General features: G+C 53.1%; 1 protein-coding gene across 23 annotated transcripts; it reads right to left on the bottom strand.

Moving 5' to 3' along the window:
• Positions 1-24225, bottom strand: TNS4 (tensin 4). 23 transcript variants are annotated; one of them, XR_013406757.1, is made up of 15 exons: positions 24092-24214; positions 23445-23561; positions 18699-19232; positions 11276-11699; positions 10048-10475; positions 7913-7999; positions 7477-7602; positions 5266-5358; positions 5071-5148; positions 3655-3723; positions 2625-2793; positions 2329-2456; positions 1521-1589; positions 1248-1274; positions 1-641 (listed from the first exon to the last, which is right to left on the bottom strand). XR_013406757.1 is itself a non-coding variant. In XM_077971596.1 (14 exons), exons 3-14 carry the CDS (start codon positions 19135-19137, stop codon positions 500-502), a joined length of 2100 nt encoding a protein of 699 aa, XP_077827722.1. In that variant the 5' UTR covers positions 19138-19232; positions 23445-23561; positions 24092-24214; the 3' UTR covers positions 1-499. The 23 variants fall into 23 exon arrangements, 17 of the variants coding, with proteins under 17 accessions (XP_077827722.1, XP_077827720.1, XP_077827718.1 ...); XR_013406758.1 differs by lacking the exon at positions 23445-23561 and having other exon boundaries at positions 10048-10424; positions 24092-24225; XR_013406752.1 differs by lacking the exon at positions 23445-23561 and having other exon boundaries at positions 24092-24225.
• Between the last annotated feature and the right edge of the window lie 377 nt (positions 24226-24602).

The raw sequence follows: 24602 nt of genomic DNA on the forward strand, positions 1-24602 counted from the left end.
TGGAAGGAAATAGAGTCTATCAATTCCCGTTTTGTAGCCAATCCTTGAACATCACTGGCTGCAAGCCAGATACCCCGTGGGTCAACGCCAGGCACCTGAAACAGGGGCTGCAGGTCTCTCGCTCAGATATTGTGTTGGCAGAGCCCAGGTCGATGGGGTCAAAGGGTTCTTGGAGGTTATTTTTATGCAGGGGTCTTCAGATGTGGGCATGCTTCAGAATCATGCAGGAGGGTGTTCAAATGCCCACCAGCATCTGAGAACAGCTGATCTTGTCTATTGGTCTCCTTCTGTGGTTGAGGAAACTGAGGCCTGGGGGGTCTGGATGATGGTGACTGCTGAAGGCCATAGCAGGTTCAAGGATGTCAACTTTATACCAATCCCCCTAGTCCCATAGATTGGTCTGTCAATATGGCCACAAGCCACACCCATTCAGGGGGTGGAGGGGGGCTCCTTGGTGAGTCCCTGGAGGTGTTGGGAAGGTGCACAGGCAGTCTCTCCCCTACATCCTTTCTGCATCCTGCAGCAGAGCAGTCACCAGGCTGATGACCTGCGAGGCTGGCTGGACCGTGTCATACTCCGCAAATAGGTGGCACACGTTCTCCTGAGGCTCTGTCTGGCTCTTGGCCACAAACCCAAAGATCCTGGTGGGGAAGGGCAGTCTGAGTGAGGGGTGGGACCCAGGGAGGCATCAGGCTGGTGGGAATGGGGTGGTGGGGGGCCCTCAGCCTGCACCTCATTCCTCCCTGCCCCTCCCTTAGCCAATTGGCTCCAGCACCTCCTTAAGATGGGGCTCTCTGAGGAAGAAGGTGCCTCTCCTGTCAGACTGGGAGATTTCCAAGTTCAAGCTCTGGGTTTCGTTTGTTTTGAGTGGGGGCTCCTTGAGGACAGGACCTGTGCATTCCCCATTAGAGTGGAAGCTCCCTGAGGGCAAAGATGCATCTTGATCATCAGACTGGGACATTCCAATAGCTTGAGGCTCCCTGAAGTTAGAGCCTGTACCTCTTGCAGAAGATTGAGGGCTCCCAGGCTCATGTCGCCTCTATCAGCCCAGAGGCTCTGAGGGCAGTGAAAGTCTTTCCCATCAGATGCGAGCTCCCTGAGGACCAGGGCCTGTGCCCTCATCAACACCTTGGACTATTAAAGTCAGAATGGGGCCTTTTTCCTTCTCTAGTTCCCTCCCCATGTTGGGTTTGGGGCCCTGAGACGGGGACCCCTCTTTGGTAACAGAGTAGACAGGAAGGCCTTACCAGGAGGGCTTGCAGTACTTCTGCCACCTGTAGGAAAAGAACACGATACCGAGTAATGAGGCTTTGCTCCATGCCACAGGACCCTGAAGGAGCCGCAGGACTGGCCAGCTGTGTCCCCGCCCCAGCACACCCCACCCTACCCTCATTCTGTCACCCTGACCCCTTGAGGTTCACAGGCTCCCTCTGGGATCCCAGTCCCAGAGTCGTCAGGACACCTTGGTGGGCAGCTGGGCCCTGGACGGCCTTCTTAGTTTGGCCCAGCCTTGAACTTACTTCCGTTGCTCAGGGTCCATACCACAGAAGCGGAGGGTAGTGAGGGGGTAATGGCGCCGGAAAAACACCCTAGGAGGAGGTGGGGAGAGAAGGGAAGCGATGAGAACCTGTCCCAGTGTCACCCTGCCTCCAGCATCTCTTGTTCCCCCCAAGCTCAGGTGCCCTGTCCTCTAAGAAATCTCTGGGTTAGACCCCGACGACCGCTACGGCTTTTCCCACCGGGGGGTCCTGCTGCCCTGCTCCTGCCTCTCTCCTCTCATGGGACTTGTCTGCCTGTGTCTTATACTCTGGGGTTTTCTTTCATACCCCTACCATGCCATTTAACTTTTTTTTGGTCCCCTAACTTTTTGAGGACACGAATTACATCTTGGTCATCTCTTGTTTCTCCCTGTGAAGTGCTCAGCCCTGGATCAGGCTCCTGTTAGACTGTGAGATCCCAAGCCTGGGGAAGGGACGATCTCATTTCTCTCTGGGTCCCAGTGTCAGCCAGAGTCTGGCCTAGGGAAGATGTTCCATCAATGGGTGCAGACATGATCAGCACCCATGAATACTAGTTAACTCCATTTTCCTTCTTTTTTTTTTTTTTTTTTTTTTTTGAGGTGGTGTTTCACTCTGTCACCCAGGCTGGAGTGCAGTGGGGCGATCTCAGCTCACGGCACCCTCTGCCTCCTGGGTTCAAGCGATTCTCCTGCCTCAGCCTCCCAAGTAGCTGGGATTACAGGTGTGCGCCACCACACCCGGCTAATTTTGTATATTTAGTAGAGATGAGGTTTCACCATGTTGACCAGGCTGGTCTTGAACTCCTGACCTCAGGTGATCCACGCGCCTCGGCCTCCCAAAGTGCTGGGATTACAAGCATGAACCACCACGCCCGGCCTCCGTTAACTCCATTTTCATCAGTCACGATAAACTGGGGCTTTGGCAGTGGATTGAGGCCTGGAGGAGGCAGGGAAGTTGCCTGGAGTCACTCAGCACATCACTGGCCCCGCTGGGTCATCCAGGACCCTAAACTCGACCTTCATCCCTGATCCGTGACTGTCTCAGCTATCCCCTCCAGCTCTATGCCGCCAGCCCTGCAGCCCTAGGGCAAGGGAAGGCCCTTACTTCCTCTGGACATCCGTCAGGGTGATGCCCTGCTCTGTGACTTTGAAGTGGACCACGGTGGGCGTGGGGAGGACGTCCCTCTCAAAGGTGGTGGAGATGGCCTTCTGCACGGCCAGGGCTCCGGTCAGGGTCTCCACGCTCACTGAGCTCAGGTACAGGGTGTGGCAGCCTGTGGGAGGCAGACACTGTGCTGGGCCACTGACCCAGGCCCAGGGGAGGCGGTGAGTCTCCTGTTCAGGAATCCAGTGGAGCTCCTCTTAGAGCCACCCAACAGGAAGTGGGTGTGTGGGTGATCACAGTCTGAGGCCAACCCCAGAGGGCTTTGGGATCTTCTGTGGCTTTGCATCGCCCTGGCCCCTGGCCCTCCAGCATGGGGCAGGGGAGGGGAAGTTGCCCTGTGTGTAGGGGTGCCCAGGAAAACATCCTTCTGTCCACACTTAACGACTGCCCTCCTCCCCACACCTCTACCCTCAAGGTCTTGGTTCATTGGCGACAGAAGGGACAGAAGACAAGAACGGGGAGGGAAGCCGTTCGTGCTCCGGGCATAGAGCAGGAGCTGTCACTGAGACAAGTGCTGATGTGTGCTGGCCTCTGGGAGTGTGGGTCAGGGACCTTTCCCCTGGTGAAGGCTAGAGGACTCAGACCTGACACCCCATAGAGGATCCCAAACCTGGAAACACCTCCAGGGCAGGCTCCTCAGACCCAGAGAGACTCTAGCACATGTGCACGTGCCCGTGTGCGTGCCCGAAAGACTGCAAGTTCTGCCACCCCACCACCCCCAACCCCACCCCACTTCCCTGCTGGCCTCTCATCTTGTTTTACAGGGGTGACGGGGGGGAGGGTGGCACCTTGTTAAAGATGCACAAACGAAGCTGAGATGGGAAACACGTGTGGGCCTGTGCGTGTGTGCGTGTGTGTGTGCGTGTGTGCGTGTGTGTGTGCGTGCGTGCATGCGTGCGTGTCGGCAGGGTCGGGAGGTGCCCTCTTGGGGCACAGCCAAGCTTGGCGTCTCCCGTCCTGTACCACTCACCTGCAGATTTCCTCTGGCAGGAGGCTGGGCTGTCTGTAGAGTCCGAGGCCCCATCTGCACCTCCCAGTTCTGAGCCAAGGCAAAGAAACAGGCCCCCCAGAGGGGCGGGGGTGGAGTGAATGGACCCCTCTCACAGGAACAGGCCTCAGGAATCCCTTTGAAGATCTCCCACCTCCACCCCCATCTCCAGGAAGTGACTCAAACCAGGTGTGATTACCGTAATTAGGCAAACAGGCCACTTTGGGCTCCCTAAATGCTTAGTTTGCAACCCTTTTGATCTCTTCTTCCCCTCCTCGCCCTCTTAGATGGCTGCCATGATCTTGTCCTCACAGGCCCCTGACCTCCTCACTTCTTTTGGACCCTGTCCCAACCCCTGACCTGTCTTTGTGGAAAGCGAGGAGGCTCTCACCAATGCTCCTCTGGGACTCCCCTGCGCCGATGCCCTTCTCGAGCTTCTCCTGCATACCCTTGAGATGCTCTGTTCCATCTGAGCTGTCCCCCTACCTGGCTGTACGCTCTGGATAGGGCATGCTGATCTGAGTTCAAGGTCTGACTCTGCGGGCCTTTGGGCAAATTACTTAACATCTAGAACCGAATCCTTCCCTTCCCTTCCCTTCCTTTCTCTTTCTTTCTTTCTTTTTTTTTTTTGATGAAGTCTCGCTCTGTTGCCCAGGCTAGAGTGCAGTGTCGCGATCTTGGCTCACTGCAACCTCTGCCTCCTGGGCTCAAGTGATTCTCCTACCTCAGCTTCCCAAGTAGCTGGGATTACAGCCACCCACCATTACGTCCGACTAATTTTTTGTATTTTTAGTAGAGACGGAGTTTCACCATGTTGGTCAGGCTGGTCTCGAACTCCTGACCTCAAGTGATCCCCCTGCCTCGGCTTCCCAAAGTGCTGGGATTACAGGCGTGAGTCACTGTGCCCAGCCCTTATTTTCTTATCTGTGAAATGGGGATGATAACAGCAAAGTCTGCTTCACAAGCTTGTAGTGAAGCATGAATGGGTGAGTGAGTGCTCAACAAATATTGGACCCAGAAAAAGAAAACCTCTCCAAACTATTTGATTTAGGCTCTTTCATCCTCTCAAAGCAGGCTGCTATTTATCCAACATCCATTCTATGCCAGGCATTGCGCTAAGAGCCTTGCCTGAGCTATCTCATTTAGTCTGCACAGCAATCCTATAAGTGGGTACCACGATGATTGTCCCCATTTTATAGATGAGGAAACTGAGGCTCAGAGAGGTCAACATTCTTAAATTTTCATAGCTAGGAGGTGGAGATGTTGAGCGACTCCAGTACACGCAATTTTAACCGTGACACTAAAATAATCCACCAACAAGGTAGAAATGAACCCCATTTCTAGTGAGAACAAACAGGTCCCCCACCTTGGCATTCCCTCTTTGGGGCCCAGACCCACCTCTCTGCGGGATGGTGAGTTTGCAGGGCAGGGCCAGGGCCATGATGGAATGCTGGCACACGAAGGCAGAGAGGCTCCCTGAAAGGAAGCAAGCAGCCCTGCATGAGTAGAGCTTCCCTAGCCCACCCCACAGTTCAGAACAGAGACTTCGCTGGTCCCCCATCCCTGGGGAGCCTGGAGGCTGGGGAATCTCACCAAAGTAGGGCTCCTCATCGGCTCCTTTGAGATGCACTCCTTTGGCAGAAGACTCGATGAGGAAGTGTCGAATAAGGTCATTGCTGTCCTCGCCTGGATAGAGAAAGAAGAAAGTGCATTCGGATAGAATTCCGCCTTGTGGCTGGGCGCAGTGGCTCACGCCTATAATCCCAGCACTTTGGGGGGCTGAGGCGGGTGGGTCACTTGAGGTCAGGAGTTCGAGATCAGCCTGACTGACGTGGTAAAACCCCGTCTCTATTAAAGATTAAAAAAAAAAAAAGCCGGGCGTGTTTCACACGCCTGTAGTCCCAGCTACTCGGGAGGCTGAGGCAGGAGAATCACTTGAACCTGGGAGGCAGAGGTTGCAGTGAGCCAAGATTGTGTCACTGCACTCCAGCCTGGGTGACAGAGTGAGACTCCGTCTCACCGGAAAAAAAAAATGCCACCTTGTCCATCCCCCTGCCTCTCACTCCCACAGAGGAGGTGCCAACACATCTGCTCAATGACTCCAGCCACACCCCCTTCAGAAAACCTTTCTCTTCTTCTTCTTTTTTTGGGGGTGGGGTGGGGAAACCTTTCTGTTGCTCAAGAGTTACCAGGGATTTTTTTGTTGTTGTTAGACATTGTCCTGCTCTGTCTCTCAGGCTGGAAGTGCAGTGGCGTGATCTTAGCTTATTTGCCTCAACCTCCTGGGCTTAAGGAATCCTCCCACCTCTGCTTCCTGAGTAGCTAGGACTACAGGCGTGCCCCACCACGTCTGGCTAATTCTTCTGTAGAGACAAGGTCTCACTGTTTTGCTCAGGCTGGTCTCAACTCCTGAGCTCAAGCGGTTCTCCTGCCTGGGCCTCTCAAAATGTTGGGATTACAGGTGTGAGACACAGAGAGGCCTAGGGAATTTTTTTTTTTAATTTATTATTATTTTTTTAGACAGGGTCTTATTCTTTGGTCCAGGCAGGAGTGCAGTGGTGTGATCATGGCTCACTGCAGCCTCAAAGACCTCCTGGGTTCAAGCGATTCTCCTGCTTCAGCCTCCCAAGAACCTGGGACTACATGTGTGCTCCACTACACCTGGGTAATTTTTGTAGAGACAGGGTTTTGCTATGTTGCTCAAGCTGGTCTCAGACTCCTGGGCTCAAGCAATCATCCTGCCTCGGCCTCCCAAAGTGCTGGGATTACTAGCGTGAGCCACTGTGCCTGGCAAGGACACTTCTTAATTATTGTATAGATAAATGTTGACTCTTTGCTCTGGTTTCTGTCTCCTCCTGCCCACAAGGTCATCTTTGCTGGAGCCACGCTGGCCCCGGGCGTGGCAGGGGGGCAGGGGGCTGGGGGAGGCGAACAATGACCTTCTGACTCCTTTCCACCAATCCACAGCGTTCTCCTCAGTCTGGGTTCATTGCCTCTTGCAAGGTGTCCTTTATAAGCAACACCCTCCTCAGAGGTCACTTTCTTATTGTGACAGTGAGGCGTACTGTCAAGAACACAAGGCTGGGTGTTTCATCCTCCCTTTATCACTTAATTGCTCTGGGGTCATTAAGTAACTCTGGGAGCCTCCGTTACCTCATCCATTAAATAAGAAGGTGCAATCCTGGGGTTTGAGTGAGGCCTATGACCCAGGTACTTTGCGTTGTAATCATGTTTTCGTCTGTCTCCCTGGTGAGGTGGCGTCTGGGTCTGATTCCTCTGTATGCCTGCAGCCTCACACAGTGCCTGGTGTGTGGCGGATGCCCTGTGGATGTTTGCTATCAAATGAGCGTGGGAGACCACAGGAAAGCATGTGATAAGAGCTATCACACACACGTGTGCTGAGCTCATACACACACGTGGTAAGCTATCACCCGTGAGATAAGCTAGCTACGCATATAATCACACATTAGGTTCCCTGGAAATGAATCCAGTTTGACTCCAAAGAGAGCAGCCTAGAGGGGGGCTGGGACCCTCTTCCTTCTCTCCCACCGGGAGGAAAAAGCAGGGAACTGGGGGCGGGGCTCGGGAAGGCAGAAGCACTCAGGCTTGCTGTGAAAGGCATTTTTCAGGGTGCCTTGGGGCTGGAGGGCATTGGAGAGAGTACTGGAGTGGACACTTCTCCTAGGTGCTGTTTTAAGACTGGTGCCATGTCACCCTGAAAGCTAATGCCAGAGCCAGGACTGGAAGCTACCACACCCCGCTGCCTCCGTGAGACTTTGAACGAGCACAGAGACAGATGCATACCTGGTCGATTCTGGGCAGATGGGGGAACCTCCTTGACCTTCAGGGCCAGGCCGAAGGAGCCTCGGTATGAAGAGCTGTCCCTTATGACAAAAGCCCCTGGCTCCTCCTTCCTCAGCAGCTCGATTGCTGGAACAATCCTTGAGTCAGAGATGGACACCGCCCCACCTGGACACCCTCTGTCCCCCTCTGTCCCCCGTAACAGAGCAGATGTTACAGAGTCACCTTTTGTCCCCAGGAAGTTCTTTCTACTGTCAAATCTCCACCACTCTTGCTGTGGTTCCTACTTCCTTGGGAGGTCATGAGGTCAGCAGGACATCCCCCTCCCCTGCTTCCCTGGACCCACTATTTGCCATTCCTTAACTGTAACCCAGGGCCCTGCCTGATGCAAAGTGCAAGACCCAGATCCGATTCTGGGGTCGCTCATGCTTCCTTTTACCTTGCTCTCGGGTGATGTTTGGCTTAAACCAGTATTTAGATGTGTCCATCACGAACTTCATGGTGGGCTGCATGTCCCTGGTGGGACCTGGAGACAGACAGAGAAGGGGGACCCTGTAGGCTGGACAGATGGGAGCTGAGGGATGTTCACCAGAGAAGGCTGGAGACCCTTCCCTATTCTATTGCTCCAAGGTCTCATTCGACCACCATCCCAGACCCTAACCCCATTGTATCTCCAAACTGCCTACGAGAGGGAAAATCAAACAGAAGGATGCCAGGGTTTGGTGCATCTAGAACTCAGAAGTGCCCTTGTATCCTTGGTAATGAATAAAAAAATGAATAGATACAACCTTAGTTTAAGGAGAAACGGTTTCTCAAATCTAGTGTTGAGTCCCCTGGTGAGGACTGAAATAAGAGATAAACAAGGAATTCTCAGATGCTTCATGTTTGATATCACATTCTCCTCCGTCTTCATAATCCTAAGAATTCCTCAGGGGAATATTCAGCTTGGAAAAGCAAATGGCAGAAAACGTGAAGGAGAGGAAAATAGCAGATCCGGGCAGAAAAACATGCCCCTGGGAGGTGGGAGGCTGGGTCTTCACTCTGATATGGGATAATCGAAGCTCAGAGGGAACCAAGTGGACTAAACAACTTCTGAGGGTCTTTAATGTTCCAGTTGCCTATGAAATTAAAATGAATGTTGTTTTGAGAATATTTTGCAGAATTTGAGAAGATCTGGGGGTACAGTTAGTGATATTATGGGACCAAAGCAGGATGGGAATATCACTAGGCTAAGTAAATGTACTCTTTGAGATGCCAAAATGGCCATTTCTCTGGGTCCCTAAGGCAGAGAGCAGTAGCTGTCAACCTTGGCGGCTTGAAAAGGAGTGTTGTGACCAGTTACTCTCAAGTAACTCATTAAAAAAAAGTACTGAAATCTGCAACTGATTCGTCCTAGGAAATCGATCAGGGCAGATGCAAAGGCATGCTGGAAGTGTCATTTTCTCCTGCTTGCCTCCACATGGCTTTGTGAGTGGGAGGGAGCAGTGGGCTATAGTAAACATTTCACCCCACTCCCCCAGAGTTGCCTTGATGCCTGTGAATGTCATGGCCAAGTGGGGGCTGAGAAGCCCTCCGATGGCCGAGGGAGGGGGAACAGGGGGTTGGCAGGGGACTCTGCTCATGGGAGAGGCATCCAGAGGGTGCTAGAGCTTAGCTTCTGTGTTTACTGCCGTAGATTCTGGTTGATTTTGTTCTCCTTGGACGCCTGTGGTCTCAGACCCCGGGAAGGGGGGTGTTTGCTGTTTTGTGGTTTTCAGCTGTCTGAACTGGAATGCATTGTCTCTATTGCCCCATCCACCCACTCTGCGTTCTCATCATCCATGAACGTCAGAGTCAGAACTGACTCGCCCTCTTGCTCTCCTTAAGTTAGTCATCAAGCACATCCTGAGGGTCGCCTGGCTCTGTCCTCTCTCCTCCACCCCCACTGCCCCACCCCGGTTCAGGCCCCTGCTATTTGTTGAGCTGCCAGGGTGATCCATTGAGTGTGCACCTCTGACCCCATCACTTTTCTGTGTGAGGCTCACTGATGGTACCCCATTGCTTAAAAGGCAAATTCCATTTTTCTTTCTTTCTTTTTTTTTTAGTTTGGCATTGAAGGCCTTTCACAATCTGGCTTCAAATTACTCTCAATGACTTGAACCTGCACCCAACATTCCGGCATTTCCTGAACATGCCATGTGCTTCCACACCTTCCCGACTGTGGACTCCCTGCTCTCTCTGCTGGGAAAGCCTTTCCTCTGCTTCTCTGGCCACAAACTTCTGATCTACTTCACAGATCCAGCTCGGATGTCGCTTCCTCTATTCTCCAGACTGAAAGAATCATTCCTTCTACTTTGGCCCATATGATTGAGAATATCTCTTTACCTCCACATTTATCCTACCCTACCGTGAGGATTTGTGTTTGTCTCTTTCTAAACTGTGTCCCTTTGTGCGTCCTCGCTACCTGGCATAGTACCAGACACACAATAGTTGCTCAATAAATGTGTTGACTGGCTGTTGCAGAAACCTACTGGCACTTTATCTATTCCCCCAAGCCAAACCTTACGTTGCTTGAAATATTGGTTTACAACGTACCCTCTGGGCATGTGGTGAAGGGGGCATCTGACAGGGTCTGGCTGTGGCTCCTGGTGCCTGGACAGACCTGGTTGCTGGGAGAAGCAGCTCCAGGTCGAACAGAGCTCTGGTGTCCTGGGCTCCACTGGGGTGGAGAAGACCCTGGTTCTGGGCAGCCGTTGATCAGCACAATGGGTATGTCCACCATGGAGTTGGTGATGGATGGGGGGCAGCTGCTGGCATGTTCTTTGGCCAGTGGTGGACAGTGGGGTGCTCTGGGTTGGCCCATGGTTAGGGTGGGGTTTCTGGGAGCCTGGAAGTCACTGGGTCTCGTACACAGGGACACTGAGCCAAGGCTGTGGAGGCTGGAGGAAGAGCTGGCTGGACTTTCCAAGGATCTGGAAGATGATTGATGACTGGAGTTGCTGGAGTGCAGGAGGGACTGGCTGCTGCAGCAGGAGAGTCAGACAGGTTGTTAGGGCAGCAGGTGGCTCAGGGGCTAGAGCCAGGCTCTGGATCTGGTGATCTGGGTTCCCGTGGCTTTGGCTAAATAGAACACTGCATACCCCACCCCGTACAGCCCACAGCAAAGTGCACCCCCACCTAATCCTTAAGAGATGGTAAGGATACAGAAATGTCCCTGGATGGTAGGGTCTTTGGTCATTTAAAGTAGCCGATGAGCTGACCCCTGCAGGCTTTGGGCATAGGCTGGCCCCCATTCAGTCTGCCTTCCCAGCCAGGTCGTTCTGACTGAGCTGTCGGATCAGGATCTCCCCAGGCCCCCATGACTCCCAGGAGCCGTGCAGATGGGCTGGACCTACGCTGGACCACAACGTGGCTGATACAGAGGGAACTCCCCAGCTGCAGGAGGAGGCCAGCTTCCCATCCAGCCAGACTTCTCCCCGAGCTCAGAGGCCTGTGCCAGTGGGCATGGCTGTGGAATCCCCAGCCTCTGTGCCAGGGACTGCCTTGGCCAGTGGCTTTGGAGGTGGAGTGGGAAGCAGAGTCCTGTGGTTCGGTCTTCCTGGGGCAGAATGGGTGTGCATGTGCCTGCAGTTCTGCTGTGAGGTCTATAGAGAATTGACCTGGGATGATTGTAAGCGATGCCTAGGCAGGGCATTCCCTTTTGGTTTTGGTGCATGCCCAGATTTTGCTCAGAGTAGGGTGCCTTTCAATGATTTTAGGGGATGTGTGCGTATGTATGTTTGTGTGTGTATGTGTGTGCAATGTTAGAAGCTACCGAACCTACCTTCCAAACATGTAGCTGACATCAGACGCTGGGCTGGCTGATAGCACGGAGATCCTGCTGGCCCGCTGTGGGGCCAGGCCTCCCAGCCGCTTCTCCAGTCTTGGAGAAGCCACCAGTGGGGAGCCCAAGCCATGGGGGCTCAAGGCTTTGCTCCCCATGCAAGGGATTGAGATACTGGGGGAATTTGGGGGTTGAGGGGAGAGACCCTCTGAGGGGGGCAGAGGGCGCTGGTGCCCCCTGCCCTGGTTCCCAGAGAAGATGAGACTCTCACTGCTGCTTCGTGTCTCTCGGGGGACGTCTCTGGAAAGGAGGAGGCCACCACTGCGAGGGGAGCCGAAGGGTGGGGTGACAGAGGGGCTGGAGCAGCGTTGGGGGCCATCATGGCACCTTGATCTGGCGGAGGTCACCTCGATGTACTTTATGTCTTTGGGGGAGAAAAACAGAGCATTGGTGAAACACAGGAGCCTGGACTCATAGAACAGAAAGGCTGGAAGTGTCCTCAAGACCATTCTGTCCCCTCTTTTATAGAGATGAGGAAACTAAGGCGCAGAGAGGAGAGCCCAACTCCATCTTCAGGGCCCAGTTCCAAAGTCACCCTTCCTGTGACAACTCAACTTCTCTTGGGTGAGGAGATGCCGTAGAGGACCGAGGCCTTGGAATGAGACAGACCCAGGCTTCAGATCTGGCTCTGCTACTTTTTCTCTGAGAGAGTTTGGCCAAAGGACTTCACCACCCAGGGTCTCAGTTTCCACACCTGTAAAGTGGGGCAACTGCATCCAGCCTCTTGTTGTTACAAAAAGGATGAAGTGACACTTGTGCAGGCAGCACAGCACTGTTCTTGGCACAGAGCAGGTGCTTAAAAATTGGGCAACCCTCTCCTTTGTCTGTGCCCTTTTCCTAGGTTGAAATGGCCACTTGATGGGTTGTACCAGTGATACTTTCTGATGCCTCTGCTACTCAGGGTGTGTGAAAGTGGTTTCTCTGAGGCTGGGCGCAGTGGCTCACATCTGGAATCCCAGCACTTTGGGAGGCCGAGGTGGGTGGATCACCTGAGGTCAGCAGTTCAAGACCAGCCTGGCCAACATGGCGAACCCCATCTCTACCAAAACTACAAAAATTAGCCGTGCGCCTGTAATCCCAGCTACTTGGGAGGCTGAGGCACGAGAATCGCTTGAACCGGGGAGGCAGAGGTTGCAGTGAGCCGAGATTGTGCCACTGCACTCCAGCCTGGGTGACAAGAGTGAAACTCCATGTCCAAAAAAAAAACAAAAACAAAAACAAAACAAAACAAAAAACCAACAAAAAACGAAGTGATATTTCTGTACCTGCAATGAAAGCAGGGATTCCCAAGCTTGGTTACACACTAGACTCACCCCAGGCTGCGCCTCCTGCCAATTAGATTACACTCTCAAGGGTGTTAACCCAGGCCTCAGTTTTGTTTGTTTTCCAGTTTTTCAGGTGAGTGCAGTAGACCATGAATGGCCCAGCAGGACCATATCACCTGGGCTCCACCCCTACGGAAACATAATCTGCATTTTAGCGAGGCCACCCAGGGCATGTGAATATGCAGTGGAGTTTGAGAACCCTGCTTTGGAGCAGGCACTCCCTGAGCGCAGGGCTTGCTGCATTCTTGAGCTATGGATCTCCCGGGGGGATCGTAACTGGTACACAGGGATCACCCAACACACCCCAGGCTGCCGACTCGCTCCAGCGCCCTTTCCGCTCCCCGGTCGGGGCACCCGGGACTCTTGGGATTCTGAGGCCTTGTTCCTCTCCCGAGGTTAGCCTAGGAGTGGGCTGCTCTGCGGTTCTCCCTATGGTGAGGATGAACACCCTTCCTCCCGACCTGGGGGAGGGGAATTGTCCTTGGTCTTGTTCCAGCAAAGCTGGAGGAAGGTGGGGGTTAATGAGCTGCTCTTTTCTGAAGAGTGTGAGTCTTGCCTCTGGCTTCCTGGCATGGAGGCTGGGGAAATTGGGGAGAACGTGCACCCTCAGCTCCCACCTGCCTGGGGCCCTGGCACATGTACTGTTCCTCCCCGTTATGACTGTGGAGCCCCAGCCTGCCCCAGCCCGCTCCAGGGTAGGGCCATCTGGCCCTGCTCACGGTTACTGCCTCTGTCTGAGCCTGCTTGGGCCACACGGAGGGGGTGGGGAGTTACATCAGATGAGCAAGGGCTGGCAGCTGACCGGGGCTTGCTGCTCAGCGGGTGGAGGAAGAGCCTGGCTTTGTAGCAAAACAAACCTGGGGTGAGTCCTGGCTTTGCTGCTTTTCAGCCAAGGGCATTGTGTAACTTTCCGACCCTCTCTGAGCCTCTGTTTCCTTATCTGCAAAGTGAGGATCTGAAACCAGTCTTCCAAGGCTGTGATGAGGATGAAATACAATAGCCTGGAGCCCGGCCCATGGTGAGGCTCGAGAGAGGAGCCTTTCCTACCTGCCTGCTTTTTGGGGGCAGTATTGGCCAAATGGAGCCCTCTTTCTGGCTAAGGCTGGGGATCTCTCTGCTTAGAAAGATGACTGCAAGGTGAGACTCTTTGGGGGACTGTATGGTGGGCTCCGGAAGAAAAGAGATCTTGGAATGGGCTGGATTCTTCTGGAAGGCTGGAAAGCACAACTTCAATTTTTATAGGACTTTATAGTGTTTATACCCATAATCTCCTCTGAACCTCGTAACAGCCCTTGAGCAGGGCAGGCATTGTTTTTTACAGAGGAGGAAACTGAGGCTTGGAGAAGAGTGGGGATGGAGCTAACACTTAGTGTACAACGATGTTTCATAGAGACTGGTCTTTATTGAGTGCAATGTTCCGGGACCACTACGAACACATTGCTTGTATTAGCTCTTTTAACCCTCGTGACAACTCTATTGAAGTAGGGAATGCTATTAACGCCCATATAACAGATGGGAAATCTGGAAGGCTCAGAAAGGTGAAGTGAGTTATCCGATGCTGCAGAGGCAGGGAGCGTTGCTAAGCTCTGTTTAGGGACTGCTTCTTCCAGGATGAGCCCTGCCCCAAGGCCTTGCCCCGTGAGAAGGTGCTTGGCTGCTTTGGGGAGGATCTCTTGGCCTGGTGAAGCTCTGGGCTCCCCACTCACTGGGTCATCTAAACATCCACCAGGGACCTTGCTGGGGGCGCTGAGTAAGGAGAGTGGGAGGGGAGGGAGGAGCCCCGTGCTCACCTTCCGTGGCTGTCCCAAGGTGGGTGTAGCTGGGGGGGTGGGGCTGGGGGCCTCCACCCACCGCAGGGGTTTAGTCGCTGTTTACTGGCCTGTGGGGCAAGTCTGAGCAGTGCTGGGTGGGTGCCGGCACCAGCCCCAGGCAGGCGGGTGAGTGGAGGGAGGGCATGTAGGTGAGGGGTGGAGAGACAGTTATTAAACCCCCTTCACTTGGGCTGGTAAACAGCCTTGTCTGGCAGAAATTGCTGGAAAATGAAAGTGGGGGCCTGTTCCAAAGATGGGGTGGGGGACGTTGGAGAGGATAAAGGAAGGGACATGGTGTTTGCTTCTAGGAACCACATTCCCTGTGGGATGGGGGCGCCCGGGACAAGTTTAAAGGAAGGCAGGAGCAGGGAACCTGGGGAAGGTTTGTGAAGCGCCCAGGAGGATGGGTCTCAGAAGAGGAGCCTGCAGGCTGTCTCCAACCTGATGGATTCTGTGATGGATTCTAGAGGACTAGACTTTAGAAAGAGAGAAAGGACAGTGGCCTACGGAGCCCAGAAGGCTGGGGTTTGAGGCCTGATCTGTCTCTCCCTGGCTGTATGACTGTGAGCCATCACACACCCACCCTGAGCCTCAGTTTCCTCATCTGTAACAGGAGGTTTCCACTATTTCCTTCAAAAGCCAGACACTGGGATCATGGATTACATGGACTCTTTTTTTTTTTGAGACAGGGTCTCACTCTTGCCCAGGCTGGACTGCAGTGGCAGGATCTTGGCTCACTGCAGCCTCCACCTCCCAGGCTAAGGTGATTCTTCCACATCATCCTCCCAAGTAGATGGGATGACAGGTTCGTGCCATCACACCCAACTAATTTTTGTATTTTTAGTAGAGACGGGTTTTCGCCATGTTGGCCAGGCTGGTACATGGAATAGTTTTTTTTTTTTTTTTTTTAAATTCTGGGCTGGGTGATATGGCTCACGCCTGTAATCCCAGAACTTTGGGAAGCTGAGGAAGGAGGATCACTTGAGGCAGGCTGGGCAACATGGCGAGACTGTGTCTCTACAAAAAGTTTAAAGATTACCGGGTTGGCAGGGCGTGGTGGCTCACACCTGTAATCCCAGCACTTTGGGAGGCCAAGGTGGGTGAATCACTGAGGTGGGCGAGGTCAAGAGTTCAAGACCAGCCTGGCCAACATGGTGAAACCCCGTTTCTACTAAAAATACAAAAAAATTAGCTGGGCATGGTGGTGGGCACCTGTAATCCCTGCTATTCGGGAGCCTGAGGTATGAGAATCGCTTGAACCCTGGGAGGCAGAGACTCCATCACCCACCCAAAAAAAAAAAAAAAAAAAAGAGATTAGCCGGGCGTGGTGACATGTGCCTGTAGTCCCAGCTACTGGGGATGCTGAGGTGGGAGGATTGCTTGAGCCCAGGCATTGAAGGCTGCAGTGAGCTACGATCACACCACTGCACTCCAGCCTGGGCAACACAATGAGACCCTGTCTCAAAAATATATATGTATATATATTAGGGGAAATGTCAACATAGAATTGCCAATGTTTAATTTTAAAATTGTCCACGTTAGGATGAAGAGGAACAGTAAACATCTCCTAGCACGGTAATGTCAGAGTTCTTTCCTTGAACAGCCCAAAAGTAGGAAGGATGAGATTGTAAAATGGCAGGGGATCCTCCACTCTGAATACATTTAGAGGTAAGAGAACTCACCACAACGCTCAGAGTTGTAGGCTGCCATGGGCCAGTGAGAGCTTTGTCACCAGCAATAGGGTCTGCGGGGAGGATTTTGGGCGCAGGTGCCTGCTATTCTTAGTGATGGTGGAGAACTTCTCAATGGGGAGCTGACCTGGCTGGGCTGTCTTAGGAGGCAGTGAACTCCCAGGCATTGCAGGTGTCCAGGCGGAGGTTAGAGGAAGGGATTTTTTTTTTCCTCCATCAGAAGGGGCCAGGGCAGTGAGGCAGCTTCCTCAGGACCTTCTGGCCGCTGCCTGCCTTACATTCCCTGTTCCCCAGAGTTAGGTGGACACACGTTCACAATGGCATGTGGTGCCCGGGGCATCTGTGGATGTGGACCCATGCCATCAGCCCTAAGCTGACCATGAGCCCCTTCCGTGGAGGAAGGGCCCAGTTGTCACCAACCCTCACCCAACATGTGTGGACGTTCCACAGGGACTGGTTTTGCCCCACCTGGCCTTGGATATGTGGAACTCCTGTCCTGGGGCATGAATGGTAAGAGCCTGGGCTTACTCCTGCCAATAGTAATTAGGCCCAAGACGCCTTTCCTGCAGTGACGTGCCCATGACTGGCCTTAAGAAACAGGAAGACCCTTGAGGGACAGTTTCTTTAACAGGCGTGGCAGGCAATGCTTGGCGAAAGGGGGCAGAGCAGGCAGGAGCCCAGGAGCCCAGGAACCCGGGGTGCCAGAGGGCGTGGGTGCTGGGCTGGCCTCCACCTCAGAGCCCAAACCTACCCTGGGGCTAGCCCGACGTGCAACCCCAATGTTTAATAAAAACAGCTACGATTTAGAATAGCGTATAGTGTGCCAGGATTAGTGATAAGCAGCCAACAAATGTAATTTCTTTCAATCCCCATAACACCCTTTGAGGTAAGAACTCTCATTATCTCCATTTCTCGGATGAGGAATCCGTGACACAAAGCGGTGAAGCAAGCAGCTTGTGAAAGCTCTGCCTGACGCCAGCCATTAGGCTAGACTGGCTCCTTACCCAACCCCAGCAACCCCAGCTTTCTCATTTGCGAAACGGAGATAAAATATTTGGCCGGGCTCACGCCTGTAATCCCAGCACTTTGGGAGGGCGAGGTGGGTGGATCACTTGAGCTCAGGAGTTCGAGGCCAGTCTGGCCAACATGGTGAAACCCTGTCTCTACTGAAAATACAAAAATTAGCTGGGCCTGGTGGCAGGTGCCTGTAATCCCAGCTACTGGGGAGGCTGAGGCAGGAGAATTGCTTGAACCTGGGAGGTGGAGGTTGTAGTGAGCTGAGATTGTGCTGTTGCACTCCAGCCTGGGTGACAGTGAGACTCCATTGAAAAAAAAAATCAGCTCAGGGAGTGGATTGAGAGGATTGAAGATTCCACATAAAGTGCTCAACACAGTGCCTTATATATAATATGTGTCCAGTAAGTGGAATATCTTATGGCTCCTATCTCTAATCCTAATGATGCACCCCCTCACCCTTGCTGGTCTTCCAACCTGTCTAATGTGCCTGCTCCTTGACCCTCATCAAGAGCTTCCTTGAAACTCTTTGTTCAGGAAACTGAAGCCAGATGTAGGAATTTCCAGGTTCCTTTGGACTCGGTGGTGCCCTGGAATTGGCTTGTATCGGCTGGTTAAGAGCTGATTGTTAAATTTTCAGGATTTTGTCCAGCTGGTTACTAAACCCAGCCATTGAGTAATTACATTATGTACACTTACAATGAAATAACTTCCATTAAAAACAAAGGTAATAAATACTCAAAATTCATCACATCCCAATTATTTTACAACAATGTCTCCCCACCCTCCTTATTATTGTCTGTGCTGTCAGGGTTATTGACCATCTGTCGTGTCGGTGTGGTGGCAAGGCTGTGTAACAGCCTGCTACTCCACGTGTCTCCAGCTCCTCATTCAGTGACATCATGTTGGTAGCTTGAAATTGGCCAGAGGGGGAGAATTTACACTGTGGAAATGGGCAGAAGCTTCAAATCAGCTCCCTCTGCCCCTGCTCCCCAACCAGGGAGCCAGGGAAACATTCACCAGCATACCACTGCTTGAACACTACTGGGTCCTTATCCTACCATTTCCAGTGTAGGCCTCTCCGGAAAGATACCCCCCTAAACAAGGACAGAGGTCCAGATAGCAATCCTACCAACATTTCAGGGGGGCCCCAGGTGAGGCTCTGAAGTGAAACACCCTAGGACAGTGGGGGTCAGGGATCCACATTTACTGAGCTCTTCCTTATGGGCATGGTACTGCACAAAACACTTTCTATAGGAGCTTATTTGAGTCCTCATCAAGTCATAGAAAATTGGTATCTATCACTTTCCAAACTCAGGAAGCAAATAGAATTGGCTAGTGAGGGAAACTTGTATTTATCCCTTTTGTGTAGCATAGAAAACAGAGGGGTTGGTAACTTGGTTAGGTTTGCACAGTATCTCCCAACAGGACAGGGTCCCCTTCTCTGTACAAAGGAAAGTCCTTCTTCCTCATAAGGTCTGGCGCCAAGCCCTGCTCCTAGTACTGTGCCCCAAATCCTTACCCAAGGCTTCAGGTTCCTCCTTCTTTCTCACTGACATGGTGCTCTGGGCCGGCTCAGCCCGGGGGCCCCCAGTCCCTTGGGGAAGCAGCTGGAAGGTGGGGTCCAGTTCCAGGATCATCTGATTGAGGCTCTCCAGTGAGAAGTCAATGTAGGAGTCAAGGTCTTCCGGGGTTCCCAAGGCCTGCTCGCCAGGGGACGGCAGGAAGCAGGTGGCTTTGGCCTGGGCCTGTGGGGCTTGCTGGAGTCGGTCAGGGGGCCCCATGCAGGGCACGGGGGCCATCAGGGCCTGGGCTCCCCAGCCTTCCGTGGTGTAGTAAGAACACTGGGGCGGCAGGCTGGGGCTGGGTGCTGGGTGCAGGGTCCTCCTGGGCTCGTCACAAGGTGCCAAGCTGACAGCATGGCCTCCTGCCAGCAGTGGGCTGGACATCACCTGGGACATGGTGGGGATGGTGACCTCTGCGGTTTACCTCTGGTTTTCAACCAGCCTCACTGACATCCCAGAGATCTCACTTGCCAACCAGAAGCTCCCAGGACCTGAAAGAGTCCAAGAGTGGGAATGGAGTAACTTCTGTAGGTGAAGCCCCTGCCTCCCCACCCTCCATACAAGAGCGAATTTATTCATTCATTTAAAAGCATGGATGCTGGAGCCAGACCACCTGGGTTTGCAGCCTGGCTCCACCACCTACTAGCTGTATAACCTTGGGCAAGTTAATTGACTTCTCTGTGCCTCAGTTCCCTTGTCTATAAAACAAGTTAATATTTGTAATGTGCTTAGAACAGTGCCTGGCACAAAACAAGCCCATTATGTAAGTGATCATTAAATAAAGTAACTTCAGGCCGGGTGTGGTGGCTCAAGCCTCTAATCCCAGCACTTTGGGAGGCTGAGACGGGCGGATCACGAGGTCAGGAGATCGAGACCATCCTGGCTAACACAGTGAAACCCCGTCTCTACTAAAAAATACAAAAAACTAGCCGGGCGAGGTAGCGGGCACCTGTAGTCCCAGCTACTCGGGAGGCTGAGGCAGGAGAATGGCGTAAACCCGAGAGGTGGAGCTTGCAGTGAGCTGAGATCCAGCCACTGCACTCCAGCCTGGGCGACAGAGCGAGACTCTGTCTCCAAAATAAATAAATAAATAAATAAAGTACCTTCAGTAGCTGTTTACTGAATATCTACTACCTCCCAGGTGTGTTTATTAAGTAAATACTACTTAATGTTTACTGAGTAATTATCCACATAAGCTCTGGTATTTTTAAAAATCCTCATCACAACTGTATAAGGTAGGTACTATTATCCCATTTTACAGGGAGAGAACTGAGGCACAGAGAGGTAGGTAACTTGCCCAAGGGTCACACTGCCAACAAGTGTCAGAGAAGGACTGGGCCCCCGGCTGCATGATGTCCGAGTGCCTGCATTTGGGCCAGTTGGTGAAACAGACAAGTAAGCGAGCGAACAACTGTAAGCAGTGTCACGAGGAGGAGAGGAGGGACAGTGGACTTTCCTAGTTTAGTGGGGGAGGTTAGGGAGGCCTTCCTGGAGGAAGGGACATGCAAAGGGAGATAAGCAGGAAAAGCAAGAGGTAGCTGTGGAAGATGGGTAGGGATGAGGAGGCAGAGAGGAAGGTTTAAAGTAGAGGGGATGGGCTGGGCGCGATGGCTCACACCTGTAATCCCAGCACTTTGGGAGTCTGAGGTGGGCTGATCCCTTGAGGTCAGGAGTTTGAGACCAGCCTGGCGAACATGGTGAAACCCCATCTCTACTAAAAATATAAAAATTAGCTGGCATGATGGCGCGTGCCTGTAATTCCAGCTACTCAGGAGGCTGCGGCAGGAGGATTGCTTGAAGCTGGGAGGCAGAGGTTGCAGTGAGCCAAGATAGAGCCAATGCACTGCAGCCTGGGCGACAGAGCGAGACTCTGTCTCTAAATAAACAAACATCAAATAACTACATAAATAAAACAAATAAATAAATAAAGTAGAGGGGACCATTTGTGCAAAAGTCTGGCCAGCAGGGAAACTCACAAGACACTATTGAGCACCTGAGTAACAGGGCACCTGGGGTGGGTAGAGGAGATGGGGCGGGGGAGGCAGGCTGGCCAGATCCCGCAGGGCCTTGCAGGCTGGGCTCAGGACTGCCAGCTCAACCCTGAGGGGCAACAGGGAGCCTCTGAAAAGTTTTGAGCTGGGGAGTGACATCATCAGATGCTATTCATTTCCTTGGGGCTCATTTGGGAAAGAGATGTCCCAACCTCTTCATTTTCCTGACTGTGAAAAGTCTTTTCCATTGTCTAACCTTAATGCCACATGCTAGTTTCTTGTAGGTGGGGCTTGGTAAGGAGGTAAGAGGTTCTGGGATTGAGGCTGCCAAGAAAACTGTACAGAGCTGCAATGTTCTGGTTGCACTCCCAGTGGGTGCTCTGAGCTTTGCTGCCTGTCCCCAGCCCCCACCAACACCCCCCCGACTCTCTTTCTTCTCATTGCCAAGACGCTTCCTTTACATCCTGCTTTGGAGTCAGACCTTAGCACTGGAAAAGGTATCTGAGACTAGCCTGGGAGAAGAGAAAATGGACTCAGGGATCCGAAGATTTAGATTTGACTTCTAGCTCAAATAAGCTCCTTATGGTATGACTCTGACCCTGAGTTTCCTCATCTGTGAGATGGGAGTGAGAATTCCTGCCCTGCACCCTCCCAGAGAGTGTTACGGCACCAGTGAGGTGCTCCTTGTGAAGGTAGTTAGGCAATTCTAAATAGTACTTAGAAAGAAGGACTTACGGAGTATAACAGCCTCATTAACAGTAGCTTCCATTTTTTGAGCGCTGACCATGTGCCAGGTAGTTTACAGATGAGTTACATTTGGGAACTCAATCCTCTCACAGCTCTAGGAAGTACTGCACCCTATTGTCAGTCCTCTTGATTTTTTTTTCTTGAGACAGGGTCTCGCTCTGTTGCCCAGGCTAGAGTACAGTGGCACAGTCATGGCTCACTGCAGCCTTGATCTCCTGCGGCTCAAGTGATTCTACCCTCCCGAGTGGCCGGGACTACAGGCTTGTGCCCTACACCCCGCGAATTTTTTTGTAGAAAGCGGGTCTCACTTTGTTGCCCAGGCTGGTCTTGAACTCCTGGGCTCAAGTGCTCCTCCTTCCTCGGCCTCCCAAAGTGCTAAGATTACAGGTGTGAGCTGCTGTGCCTGGCCTTATTTATTTATTTTGAGTTATCAGTCCATTTTACAGATAAAGATAGTGAGACTCCGAGAGGTCAAGAAACACGCTTCACATCCAGCAAAATGGTGGAGCTGGGATTCAAACCCAGGTGTGGGATTTTGGAATCTTAATTCCTTATGCCACATGGAATTCAAGTGCAGAGGGACACCTGGGATTTGGAGAGGGGGCGTGATTGGCTGAAGGTCGCACAGGTTTCATGAGAAAAGCCAGGCCCCCTTCCCCTCTCCCGCCTCCCCACACCCCCGCGGCTCCCGTAGGTCTGATGCCAGACTTTTCCTTGGCCAGGTCCTGCAGGGGGCGGGGCATCCCGGGCACGGGAAGCTTTCTATAAATGGAAGTGGAAGGGAGCCGGCCTCTGCGCTCCCGCCCTCCCGGGACAGCTGAGGACACAGAGCCGGAACCGCGGCTTTTTCCACACAGGCTCCAAGTGGACTGGGTTTGTTGGGACAGGAGTTTTCTGGCTGTGTCCTGCAGAGGAGGCTGGGGCTGCTGACTTTGCAGAGCTCAAGGAGGGCTGGGTGTCCCCTTGCGACCAGGATCCAGGATACCTGCTTACTAATTTGGACACAGCTTTGGTGCCACCCTGGGCAAGCATCCTTTCCTCTCTGGGCAGACCTCAGTTGTCCCATCTGTATGATGGGGATATGATAGTAACAGACACCAAACACCTTGCATTTTCTCAGCAGTTCTCTGAGGAGGGTGCTATTGCTGCAGGGCTGGAGAGGTTGAGGAATTTGCCCAAGGTCATACAACGTGAACTGTGAATAGGGGTTTAAACCCAGGTGGTCTTCCTCCAGGGTCTCACACTTTTAGCCTCTGCTGCTGCTGCACATATTTAAGAACCCTGTCCAACATTGCCCCTTCTGGGATTCTGGAACCAAGAGGGACGGACCTGGAGCTGAGCACAGGGCAGGTAGCCCCTAAGCTCCTCTTCAGCTTCCCCTCACTTTTAAGGCTCCACATTGCCCTTGGATGTCCCAGGGCAGGGTTTACCCCTGTATTCCTGAAAGCTGCGCCTTTCGCGGCCCCACACACTCCTCTAACTTGCTCTTTCTTGGTGGAAGTGGTGAGGAGAGTCCCTGGGCCCGGGTCTCTGTGTGGTTGGGATGCACGGGGCAGGGGCAAGGAGGGCTCCAGCCACCTCCCCGCCCTGTTTGTGGGTGCCCCTCTCCGGCTCCCACTTCTGATTCTGACTCAGATCTCTTTCTTTGTTCCCAAGGACTCTGGGGAGTCCTGGCACCTTGGCAAATCCCCTCTTCTGTGTCATTGCCAACCTCTTCTCCTGACTTACTCTCTCCCTACGAGCCCAGGTCAGTAAAGGGAGAGGGTGGGGCAAGGGTAAAGCCTGAGTCTCCCCCAAAAGCACTTTGCCTGATTAGCCCAATCTCCACTGCACCCCGTATTTTTGAAAACTGGCTCCCGATCTTCCCATCCCTCCCACCCAGACCCGGTGACGCAGGATGTGGACCGCAGGCAGAGACTACAGGACCAGTGAAGGCCAGCCGCCCCACCTCCCATTCCTGCCTACCTCTGAAGGGCCCAGAGGGCTCCCGGAGTGCTGGGAGGCAGGAGGCCTGGATGCTGTGTCCAGTCCCTTTCCATGACCTCAGGCAAGCCTCTTCTCCCTGGCCCTCAGCTCTCTCATCTGTTCACCGAGGGGCACAGTTTTAGTTCCCTTAAAGTGCTGAACTCTGCGGTCTGTGATCCTGAGACCATCTCAGTCTCATCCACATCCTCCACCCCATTTCTCCCAATCTTCACTCTGAGCCCCGAGAAGTGGAGAAGCTGAGGACAAAAGGTTAAATGAGTCTGGGCTCACGCCTGTAATCCCAGCACTTTGGGAGGCTAAGGTGGGAGTATCACCTGAGGTCAGGAGTTCGAGACCAGCCTGGCCAACATGGTGAAACCCCGTCTCTACTAAACCTAAGAAAATTAGCCGGGCATGGTGGCACACACTTGTAATCCTAGCTACTTGGGAGGCTGGGGCAGGAGAATTGCTTGAACCCTGGAGGCAGATGTTGGCAGTGAGCCGAGATCATGCCACTGTACTCCAGCCTGGGCGACAGAGCAAGACTCCGTCTCAAAAAAAAGAAAAAAAAAATTAAACAGTTAAATGAGTCAGGGCTGGCAAAGGTGCTCAGTGTTCCTCTCTTCTTAAAGAATAAAGGCACCTACCTGGTGTCCACGGGTGGGCAGACTGTTGCGTTCACTACTGGCTCCTGGGACCAAGACGACTCAGAGTCCAGGTGAAGAGTCACGAGAGGCGCCAGTTCACCTCCAGACCTGCCTTAAGAGCAGCTTGCCCGCCCTCTCTCCTCCCCTCTGGGCGGGCCCTGCACGTGGCCCTGACAGCAGTAGGCCCCACCCCTGCTGGGTCCAATGAGCTCAGGTAGGGCTGACACAGGCAGCAGGAAGGGAAGTACTGGGTGGTGGGTTTTGGGGCCGGGTGTGTGTGAGGGGCTCCCAAGTTCCTGCTTGGCCTTCTTGTGGCACCACATGGCCAGGGAGTCCTTCCTTGGACAGGGCATTGCTAGGATCAAGGTGTGCAGTGGGCACTCCTCAGGTGCTGGCTGGGGCAGAGGACATGGGTTGGCAGAACTGGCAGAGAGTGAGGGCCTTGACAAAGCAGGGTGCCAGTGGGCAGGAGACCCTCTGCAGCCCCCCTTTGTGCTGCGTCATGCTGGAA

Source organism: Macaca mulatta, chromosome 16 (assembly GCF_049350105.2).
Source record: "Macaca mulatta isolate MMU2019108-1 chromosome 16, T2T-MMU8v2.0, whole genome shotgun sequence".
NCBI classification, from domain to species: Eukaryota; Metazoa; Chordata; class Mammalia; order Primates; family Cercopithecidae; genus Macaca; species Macaca mulatta.